This window comes from Lithobates pipiens, unplaced genomic scaffold (assembly GCF_037356315.1).
Source record: "Lithobates pipiens isolate NorthernLeopardFrog02 unplaced genomic scaffold, aLitPip1_a1.2 Scaffold_23, whole genome shotgun sequence".
In the NCBI taxonomy this organism is placed as follows: Eukaryota; Metazoa; Chordata; class Amphibia; order Anura; family Ranidae; genus Lithobates; species Lithobates pipiens.
In genome coordinates, this window is record NW_027507785.1 from 130,528,013 (window position 1) to 130,540,019 (window position 12,007).

The 12,007-nt window shown below is 40.9% G+C and overlaps 1 protein-coding gene across 2 annotated transcripts in view; it reads left to right on the forward strand.

Moving 5' to 3' along the window:
- CSNK1E (casein kinase 1 epsilon) overlaps positions 1-12,007 on the forward strand; it is an 89,402-nt gene that overhangs the window by 62,256 nt on the left and 15,139 nt on the right. For both annotated transcript variants that reach the window (XM_077452361.1, XM_077452362.1), the window contains exons 6-7: positions 7,590-7,760; positions 11,575-11,723. In XM_077452361.1, coding sequence (XP_077308487.1) covers positions 7,590-7,760; positions 11,575-11,723 — 320 coding nt within the window. The remainder of the gene's footprint in view (positions 1-7,589; positions 7,761-11,574; positions 11,724-12,007) is intronic.

Sequence of the window (12,007 nt, forward strand, 5' to 3'; positions counted from 1 at the left end):
TAAGCGATCGTTTTTCTGATCGCTGCATTAGTGTCACTGGTGCCGCTAAGTAGCTAGTTATTTTTTTAGGTTCACTGCCAGGTTTTTATAGCGCTAGGTACCCCCATATACTACCCAATAATGGTTTTAACCCCCTGATTGCCCCTAGTTAACCCTTTCACCAGCGATCACCGTATAAGTGCCACTGGTGACGCTGGTTAGCCAGTTATTCAGGTTCCCTGTCAGGTTTTTATATAGCGCCAGGAACCCCCATATACTACCTAATAAGGATTTTAACCCCCTGATTGCCCCTAGTTAAGCCTTTCACCAGTGATCACCGTGTAAGTGTTACGGGTGACTCTGGTTAGTTAGTTTGCTTTTTATAGCATCAGGGCACCCACCATTTATTACCCAATAAAGGTTTAACCCCCTGATCACTGGGCTGGTGATATCAATTAGCTTTTAGGTTCAGGGTCTGCTTCGCCCCAGGCAGCGCTAGGTTAGTGCCAGTACCGCTAACACCCACGCGCAAAGTATAAACCTCCCGTAGTGGTATAGTATCTGAACAGATCAATATCTGATCTGATGAGATCTATACTAGCGTCCCCAGCAGTTTAGGGTTCCAAAAAAACGCATTGTTAGCGGGATCAGCCCAGATACCTGCTGACACCTGCGTTTTGCCCCTCCGCCCAGCCCACCCAAGTGCAGTATCGATCGATCACTGTCACTTACAAAACGCATAACTGCAGCGTTCGCAGTGTCAGGCCAGATCCCTGCGATCGCTAACAGTTTTTTTTGGTAGCGTTTTATATTTAAATCCGGAAGGCAGTACTTGGTTTTCAGGGTCCCGTACATGGTTAGGCTCCCAAAAAGTCCCCCACATGTGGTATCCCCGTACTCGGGAGAAGCAGCAGAATTTATTTTGGGGTGTAATTTCACTTATGCCCATAGCATGTGTGAGCAATATATCATTTAGTGACAACTTTGTGCAAAAAAAAACAAATTGTAATATTCCTGCAACTTGTGGCAAAATATAAAATATTTCATGGACTCAACATGCCTCTCAGTAAATATCTTGGGGTGTCTACTTTCTAAAATGGGGTCATTTGGGGGGGGGGGGGGGGTTGTGCTATTTTGGCATTTTATGGCCTTCGAAACTGTGATAGGTAGTGAGGAGTGAAATCAAAAATTTGCACCCTTAGAAATCCTGAAGGCAGTGATTGGTTTTCGGGGTGCCGTGCGCGGCTAGACTCCCAAAAAGTCCCACATATGTGGTATCCCCGTACTCAGGAGAAGCAGCAGAATATATTTTGGGGTGCAATTCCACATATAACTATGGCATGTGTGGGCAATATATCATTTAGTGACAACTTTTAGTAAACTTTTTTTTTTTTTTTTTGTGTCATTCAATCACTTGGGACAAAAAAAAAATATTCCATGAGCTCAACATGCCCCTCAGCAATTTCCTTGGGATGTCTACTTTCCAAAATGGGGTCATTTGGTGGGGGTTTGTACTGCCCTGGCATTTTAGCACCTCAAGAAATGAGATAGGCAGTCATAAATTAAAAGCTGTGTAAATTCCAGCAAATGTACTCTAGTTTGTAGACGCTATAACTTTTGCGCAAACCAAAAAATATACGCTTATTGACATTTTTTTTTTTACTAAAGACATGTGGCTGAATAAATTTTGCCCTAAATGTATGACTAAAATTTTTAGTTTATTCGATTTTTCTTATAACAAAAAATATATTTTTTTCTCGAAATTTTCGGTCTTTTTCCATTTTTATCGCAAAAAATAAAAATCGCAGAGGCAATCAAATACCATCAAAAGAAAGCTTTATTTGTGGGAAGAAAAGGACGCAAATTTCGTTTGGGTACAACATTGCATGACCGCGCAATTACCAGTTAAAGCAGTGCAGTGCGAAATTGTAAAAAGACCTCTGGTCCTTAGGCTGACAATTGGTCCGGGGCTGAAGTGGTTAAACCTCATTTGCCATGTAGTTGCCCACCCCATTAATTTGTTCGGGTCTTCTTGCAAGGTTCCCACATCCTGCGGAGAAGTTATTGCCCTGCTTAGCTTGGTATCGTCTGCAAATACAGAGATTGAGCTGTTTATCCCATCCTCCAGGTCGTTTATGAATAAATTAAATAAATAATCCCAGGACAGAACCCTGGGGGACCCCACTTCCCACCCCGAACCATTCCGAGTACTCCCCATTTATCACTACCCTCTGAACTCACCCCTGTAGCCAGTTTTCAATCCTTTGTACTGTAAATGTTTATGGAGAACTGTATCAAATCCTTTTGCAAAATTCAGATACACCAGGTCTATGTGCCTTTCTTTATCTAGATGGCAGCTCACCTCCTCATAGAATGTTAATAGATTGGTTTGGCAAGAATGATTCTTCATGAATCCATGCTGATTACTGCTAATGATACCATTGTCATTACTAAAATCTTGTGTATACAGTCCCTTATCCCCTCCAAGAGCTTGCATTCAATCAATGTTAGGCTAACTGGACTGTAATTCCTAGGGATGTATCTTGGCCTTTTTTTAAATATTGGTGCTACATTGGTTTTTCTTCAATCAGCTGGTACCATTCCAGCCAGTAGACTATTCGTAAAAAAAAAAAAAATTAGGAACAATGATCTGGCAATTACTTGACCGAGTTCTTTATGGACCCATTAGGTGCAAGCCATCTGGTCCCAGTGATTTTATTAATGTTATGTTTTTCAAATCTGAGTCTAAGTTTGTCCTTTGCCATGAGGGTGCTTCCTGTGATGTGTCATGAGGATAAACATTGCTGTTTTGGTTACAGAAGCCCCCCCCGATTTCCTCACGAAGACTGAGGAGAAGAATACATTCAATACCTTCACCATCTCTCCATCCTTGGAAACCAGATTCCCTTTATCATTCTTTATGGGACCAATATGATCTAACCTCCCTTTCTTACTATTTATGTACTTAAAGAATTTCTTGAGATTTTTTTTTTACTCTCCTCCACTATGTACCTTTCATGTTCTATCTTAGCCACCCTTATTGCACCCTTACCTTACATTTTCTTGTTGCATTCTTTGTACAGTTGGAATGATGGTAATGATCCCTCAGCCTTGTATTTTTTTTTTTTTTTTTTTTGAAGGCCTTCTCCTTTGGTTTTTATATGCATTTTTATGTTGGTGTTAAGCCATCTAGGACTTTTATTAGCTCTTTTAACCTGTCCCCAACTGGCTCACGCATATATACTGTGGCAGAATGGTTCCCCTGGGCGAAACAACATACGGGTACATCCTTCCGCTATTCAGACACCAAGGGGAGCGTGCCTGATGCACGGCGGGGGACCGGATGTGAGTGGCTGGCGGGCATGAGCGCCAGCACGGGGATTTGTGTCCCAGTGCTGTCAGAGGAGAGGAGCCATATCATTTGTTCCTACTTGTCTCCTCTCCTAGTCATTCCCATTCCCACACAGTTAGTGAGGGAACACACAGACAGTTAACCCCTTGATCGTCCCCGAGTGTTAACCCCTTCCCTGACAGTGAAATTTACACAGTAATCGGTGCATATTTATATCACTTATCGCTGTATAATTGTCAGTGGTCCCAAAGAAGTGTCAAAAGTGTCCGTCGCAATACCACTAAAAATCGCAGATTACCGTCATTACTAGTAAAAAAAATAATAAAAATTGTATAAATCTTTCCCATAGTTTGTAAATGCTATAACTTTTGTGCAAACAAATATACGCTTATTGCGATATTTTTGGAGAAAAAAAAAAATGTAGTAGAATATATAGTAAACTGATGATTTTTTTTTTTTTATGGATATTTAATATAGCAAAAAAAGTAAATTATTATTATTATTTTTTTTTTTTTTGTAGCACAAAAAATAAACACAGAGGTGATCAAATACCACCAAAAGAAAGCTTTATTTGTGAAAAAGGACGTAAATTTAGTTCGGGTACATCATCGAAAAACGACCGTGCTGTTGTCAGTTAAAGTGACGCAGTGCCAAATTGTATAAAGTGCTCTGGTCAGGAAGGGGGTAAAATCTTCCGGGGGCTGAAGCAGTTACATTTATTTCCTATTGGGATGCACTGGTTAATGCTCTTATTTTAATATGCTCTTAAAGCATACCCATTTTTCCTCCATGTTCTTTGTTCCTAAGAGTTTATCCCACTTATTATCTTCTAGCAAGGATCGTAATTTAGGGAAGTTAGCTCTTTTGAAGTTCAGCTGTCAAACCAAGTCTCTGTAATTCCTACAAAATCAAAATCCTCCTCGTGCAACAGTTTTTCTAGTTCTCCCATCTTGTCCACCAGACTCCTGGCGTTGGTGAAATTGCCACGTAGTTTAGACCGGCCACATACTATCTCCTTATTGGGTGCTCTGAGGTTGCAAAACAAAAATTATTTGTTACTATACTTGCCTCGGGTTGAGGTGCGTCAGTCAACTTGCGACTAATGCCCCCAATACTACCCTCTGGAGTATGTTCCGCGCTGACTATCTCTACCTCTGGAACCACCACCCTCACCCCCCCCCCCCCCCCCCCGTTGCCTAGTTTAAAAGACCCTCTTTTCAGAAAATCTTCACTCCCAGCAGATCTGCACCTTCCCCATTTAGGTGCAGTTCGTCCCTTCTATAGAGCTGGCAACTGATGGAGAAATCACCCCAGTTCTCCAGGAACCCAAACACCTCCTTTCTACACCAGCTCCTCAGCCACTTGTAAAAACTTGGAAAAAGTATTTTCCTTACAAATTAATTCAAGACCATGTTGCAACAAATGAAGACACCCCAATGAAAATCTTAGGAGCAAAGCTAAATTTTATCAACAAAATCCATTTAACAAGAATTCAACTACAGGCGAGTCTAATTCATTAACCCCTTCCCGCCGAGCGTACGCAGATCTGCGTACCCGGCTTGCAGGGGGTATACAGGGATGATGCCCGCACCTGCAGGCATCATCCCGGTACCGTTTTCTTCAGCAGGCGATTGGCTCTCCAGCCATAACAACCGATGCGGCTAAAAGCGGCTCGGCTGTTATGCCGGAGGAGCGGGAGGGGACGTCCCCCTCCCGCCGCCTCCCGCTGCTGTTACCGGTGCTCCCGTTCGATCGGGAGCACCGATTCCGTGTGCGATGCCTCCGGCCGCTGGGGAGGAACTGGAACGAAGCCGTAATCGGCTTCGTTCCAGTCTCATAGTAAACACGGAAGCGACGTCATGACGTTACTTCCCGTTTACTCGGCTGCCAATGGCGCCGGTTTAAAAAAAATATACGGTATTCAGAATCGGCGATCTGAATACATTGAAGTGTAAAGGAGGGGTGGGGGGGTCTTTTAGATCCCCGATCCATCCATAAAGAGTACCTGTCACCACCTATTACTGTCACAAGGGATGTTTACATTCCTTGTGACAGCAATAAAAGTGATAAAAAATATATTTTTTTTTTTTTAAACAATTTAGTCATTTTAAAACAAATAAAAAAAAAATATTTTTTTTTTAAAGCGCCCGCCGTCCCCGCGAGCTCGCGAAGCAAAGAAAACGCATACGGAAGTCACGCCCGCGTATGTAAACGGTGTTCAAATCACATATGTGAGGTATTGCCGCGATCATCAGAGCGAGAGCAATAATTCTAGCACTAGACCTCCTCTGTAACACTAACCTGGTAACCGTAAAAAAAATTTAAAGCGTCGCCTATTGAGATTTTTAGGTACCGTACTTTGTCGTCAATCCACAAGTGCGTGCGATTATAAAGTGTGACATGTTTGGTATCCATTTACTCGGCGTAACATTATCTTTCACATTATGCAAAAAAATTGGGCTAATTTTACTGTTTTATTTTTTTTTTAATTCATGAAAGGGTCCCTTTTCCCAAAAAGTTGCGTTTAAAACACAGCTGCGCTAATACCGTGTGACATAAAATATTGCAACAATCGCCGTTTTATACTCTAGAGTCTCTGCTAAAAAAATATATATGTTTGGGGGTTCCAAGTAATTTTCTAGCAAAAAATATGGATTTTAACTTGTAAACGCCAAATGCCAAAAATAGGCTTAGTCATGAAAGGGTTAAACAGGTGCCCAGCAGACCGGTGATTATAAAATGGTGTCGCTTAACAAAGACAACCCCTGCCCATTTCATGCTGTTAGCATAGCACCTTGAGTTGAAGAAAATCACAATGCAAGTTCACTGCAGTTAGCTAAAGAAGTAGAAAGCCAAACTGGGGTGATTGTTTCCCGTGACACAATACAGCCTACACTGCAGAACAGTGGTTCTCTCAAGCTTTCCAGTGCTGTGACCCCTTAATAACCTTTCCCAAGTTGTGGGGACCCCTAACAGAAAACCCAGAGAACCACTGCTGCAGAGGAAGGGCATGCTTGGGTGTCATCCCATGAAGGAAGCCTCTCCTAAAGAACATGCACAAAAAAGCCTGCCTAGAATTTGCCAGGGCCTATGCTGAAAAAGAACACTACTGGGACTCTGTACTCTGAGTGATGAGTCAAAGATAAATGTTTTTGGAACTGATGGCTTCAAAACTGTATGGTGTTGCAAAGGTGAGGAGTACAAAGAAAAATACATGGTGCCTACAGTGAAACATGTTGATAGCAGTGTCCTCCTGTGGGGCTGTATGAGTGCTGCTGGTGTCGGGGAGCTGCATTTCATTGATGGCATCATGAATTCACAGATGTCCTGCTCTATATTAAAAGAGAAGATGCTACCATCACTCAATGCCCTTGGTCGTCGTGCACTTTTCCAACATGACAATGATTCAAAACACACATCGAAGGTCACAGTTGCATTTCTGAAGAACAACAAGGTTAAAATGATTCAGTGACGCAACTATGTCTCCTGATCTGAAGCCAATCGAACACCTATGGGGGAATTCTGAAGAGAAACTATTAGGGCATCACTCTGCATCCAGACTCTAAAAGAGGTCGTTTTTGAAGAATGGAAAAACATAGATGTTGCAATATATCTCCACCTTTTTCATTCCATGCCTAGAAGACTTGGTGCTGGGTTTACAAAGCATGCAGGTCATACAAAATACTACATGTAGTCGTTTTTGTTGTGGGGTGTAATCATTTTTTCAGCAACTAATTTGAGTAAAACTGAAGATTTTTGTAATATAAGTTATATTGTTAACCTTACTTTCATGAAATGAGCTAAACAAATGTTCTATAAAACTTATGTCAAAATGTTTTATATATTGTTCTTGCATTCATTGCGATATTAATTAAAAGCCTACTTTTCAAAAGGGGTGTATTCATTTATATATATCATAATACAATTGTGTTTTTTTTGTTTTGTTTTTTTATTTATTTTTTTCATTTCATGAAGGCTGTATTGGATATTTGCAGTGTTAATGCTCATGGCTTGCTGGGCTGATTTTATAAAATTTTAGAAAATATCAGTTTCTATTTCCCGTAGCAACCAATTCCATATCAGGTGCCATTTTCTTTTTTTTTTTTTTTGGTGCAAGTTAGTGGAAAAAAAAAGTCTAACATTTGGCTGGTTTCCTATAAACCGAAAAAAAAAATCAGAAACAACTTTGTTTAAGAGGTTTGTAAAATGTTGAATTGAAAAAAGGCCACCATCTCATGGTCTCTTTGTTTCTATGCAGAGCAAAGTCGCAGGGATGACTTGGAGAGCTTGGGCTATGTGCTTATGTATTTTAACCTGGGGTCGCTGCCTTGGCAAGGACTGAAGGCAGCCACAAAGCGCCAGAAATATGAACGAATTAGCGAGAAGAAAATGTCTACTCCTATTGAGGTCCTCTGCAAAGGATATCCCTGTAAGTACCTCCTATTTGTATATGATGGCAAACTTTAAAAGGTAACTCCACTTTCATGGGGGGGAAATAAAAAAAAATATAGCATATATAATTGCAACACAAGTCATATTGAATTTGAATGTTATTAAAATTTGGCTTTCTTCTTTTCAATTTGCAGCACTGTAATTTTCTGTAAATGCAATGCAATAAGCCTACCTGGAGGTGTTCTGTAAACAGACCGTGTACAGAACGCCCCCCAGAAACATCAGTTCCTACTTGTGTGATTGGCTCACCGATTTTTCCCAGAAGTCTGCACTAAGATACAAGTCAGATTTCAGTCATCCTCTGCAGCATAAATTAAATTTTTTGTGAGATACTCCCCGTAGGAAATCACGTCTAAAGGAATGCAGACCCTGCAGTTTTCCTCATTGGAGCCCTGTAGGTGCAGCAGCTGATAGATCATTATCAGACAAACACACAGGTATTTCCTCAGAATAACAAAAGGTAGGAATCTGCAACAGTTTTTTTTTTTTTTTCCTTACTCAGAAGTGGAGTTACTCTTTAAAACTTGTTTATCACTTTCTTTGCCACAGTGTGCCTATGTGTAGTTTTTTCCTTTCCCTATTTGGAAACTGCCAGATAAGCTGATAAATGCAAACTGGTTGTGGTGTACAGTGTTGTTTTATTTATTTTTTTTTTTTTTTGCTAAAATCCAGCAATTTTCACGGGCCCCTTTTGTGAAGCTACAAAGAAACAAAATCGTGTATCTATTCCAACCTAATTAATTAGGCCTTCTGATGTAGACTATCCTCAATTAGGGGGTTGCCCCATTTGCCAGAAGGTTATGCATACAAATATCCAAGAGAAGATCAAGTGAAAAAGTAAATGTACACTCATCATACTTCTGGCATATCAAAATAATTTTACAAATTTAATAAATATTTATACAAGAATTATCTCTATGTAAAGATATACCCTTATCTATATAAGTGCTTTTATATTTTTAGGAATGGATGTGCTTTTTGAATATAGGACATATACAGCTTTTCTAAATTATGTTTCAAAATCATTTTGTAAGTAAATGGTGCAGTTTTTCCTTTTGACACAGTCCTCAGATATAAGCAACTATGCCCAGTATTCCACGTATAGATAAAAGTTAGGCCCCTTGCACACGGGACGGATCCGTAATGATCCGCCCCGTGATGATCCGCTTGCTCAGTTTATCCCCGCTGAGCCGGCGGATGACAGGGCGGTCCCGGTACACTATGCAGGGAACACCCTGTCAGCTCTCCGCTCTCCTCTATGGGGGATCAGATGAACACGGACCATCTGTCCGTGTTCATCCGATCCGCTCTGCAGATGGATGAAAAAATAGGATTTTTCTCCGTCTGCAGAATTGGACAATAGTGGAGACGAACGATATCGGGTGTCTGCGGATGTTCATCCGCAGACACCCACTATCCCATAGGAATGCATGTATGTCCGTATTTAATCCGCAAATGGATGGATTACATATGGACATACGTTTTTCATGTGTGAAAGGGGCCTTAATGTCTTTGCATAGATTTAAAAAAAATTACTACTATTAAAAAATTATTCTTATACACCCAAAGTTTGCACAGTGCACATTTCCTGTTATATTGGGAAACACTTTGGATGTTTTGGACTTTATGCACATTACGCTCATATACTCCTAAACACCATATCTGTTGGCTAGAATATTACTTCTATACTATTCTAGCCACTAGAATAAATGTATGCTTATGTGTGAAACCGTCTAAATTATGCTCATAAGCACCTCTCCAAGCGCAGCTTTATGGCATTTTTTTTTTTTAATGCCTCTGAATGCTGCGCATAAGTGCATGGCCACATTAAATAGCATGAAGCTGCATTCATGTGTATATAAAAAAAAAAGGCGTCCCTAGCAGCCACATTTTTCTGCCTGTGTTCATGAGCCCTAAAGGTTTACATCTACTTTTAACAGACCTTACAAGCCCTACATTAATCTCTTCTTGTGCTTTCACTATTAGGCTGGGTTCACATATATGCGAATCTGCGATTTGAACCACTTCCGATTTGCATAACCTGTGAATGAGACTGGCTTCCAATGGAGCCAGTTCACATATTTGCAGGATGGTTGCAGTACAAATAAAAAAAGGTCCTGTGTTTTTCTGTCCAGTTCAGGTGCGATTTTAAGAGTCCAATTCACACCTGAATCGCACCTGAACCGCTGAATAGAAACCGCACTGGACCCACACATATGTGAACCCAGCCTGATTGTGACAGTTGCACCTCTGATGTGTGTGTTTTTTATTTTTTATTTTTTTATTATATAGAATAGTTGACTCTTGCTAGATAATCAGGAAGGGGCAGTGCTGCTCCAGATGAATATCTGTCTGAAAACAATTTATAAATCGTCTTCACAGTAAATGTTTTAAGTTTAATTTTATTTTTTTATTTTTCACGGTGTAACTTATTGGGACACGATTACACTGTTGAAGTACAAAAAACAAAAATAGGAGTTTATAAAATGTATTATTGGCTAAAGGGGAAGGGTTAGGAGCCCCTTTCACACGGGGCTCTCCGTTTTCACTACTCCGCGGGGATCGCACTCTGTGCAGGGGCAGACCTGTCAAATCTCCGCTCTCCTCTATGGCCTCTATGGGGGGGATCGGATGATTACAGACCACCTGTCCTATTTTCCATCCGTCTGGCGGATTGGATGAAAACGGACATCCATCCATCTGGATTTTGCGGACCAGATTGGATGTCAGCGGACTTGACACCACTGACATCCATAGAGCTCCATAGAGCTGTATGGCGCGACCGTTCAGATCAGCCTGTAAAAACTGACGGATGGATCTGAACGGTCCACATGTGTGAAAGGGGCCTTAGAACCTCAAGGGGTTTGTTTTTTGTTTTTTTTTGTTTTTTTTTAGTACCGCCTGTGCTCTTTCTTATTTTACACAAAATTAATGTCTTCAGACAAGCATAGCAATGCATTTTCAGAGATTCTAACTTTTTTTTTCCCCACTCCTAAAAATAAAAATGTCTACAATTATGATACAGAAAGCTGCAGAATTCCAAGAAAGGTTCTTACTGTTCCCTATTCTAGCCAGCACTACATTTTATAAACCTATTCATATTTGTGCAGTTTTGCGCACTTAAGCCCTCCCAAAATTTGAGGAGTTTCGTGGGTTTTTTTTTTTGTTTGTTTTCCGCATCTAAACCCCCCTCTGTTAGACTTTGTGTCCATGCACACATGGGTGTTTACAGGCATTTAGAGGCGGAAAAAAGAGTCAGCGCATTTTGCCACAAAACAGTATAAATGAGCTTTAGCACTCGGGCATTCGTTCCAAAGCCCAGAATAAATTAATATTCTGGCCAGTGAAATTAACGGGCATCCAAACACATGACACGCCTAGATGGGTTCGCAAAATGTGGCTTTAGGCACCATTTTAATGTTGCTTTTTCCCTCACCTGGAGCATAGGTATTCGGGGAAGGAATATATTTATATTTATAATATATAATTTAAGAAAATGTAGTGAGAGAATATGGAGGCAGACCTCTTCCTTTGAAAATGATCACTTTCGTATGCTTTTAACGGCTTAATTACTTTGTCATTGACCCGGTACACTGCCTGCACTCCTAATCTTCAGTTTTGTTCTAGGTAAGGGAGTCAAAAATGCCAAAACTCAAGACAGCCTGGTAGCTAGCATTCTTAGGACCTCAGAATGGCACCCCTATTTAAAGATGCATGTGTTTGTAAGTGAAAAAGCGTAAATGGATCCCACAATACTTTTCACACCACATTATCTTTTTTTTTTCTTCCAGCTGAGTTTTCAACATATCTGAATTTTTGTCGCTCCCTTCGGTTTGATGATAAACCAGACTATTCCTACCTGAGACAGCTCTTCCGTAACCTCTTCCATCGGCAAGGCTTCTCGTATGACTATGTTTTTGACTGGAACATGCTGAAATTTGTAAGTATGGGATTTTATCTGTAGGGTTCATTTTGGGGATAATTTATCTAAAATTTAAGGCGACGTTCCATCCAAAAGTGTAACCTCCGCCTATCTGCTTCCCCCCTTCCGGTGCCACATTTGGCACCTTTCAGGGGGGAGGGGGGGGACGGGTACCTGTCTTGACAGGTGCCTTTCCTCACGTCTGGGAGACAGCGGCGCCATCGCTTGAAAGTTCAGGCCCCTTTCTCCTTCCTCTGTCGCCAGGCCAGTTAGAAAGCGTAGCGAGCTTTGCGCATGCGCAG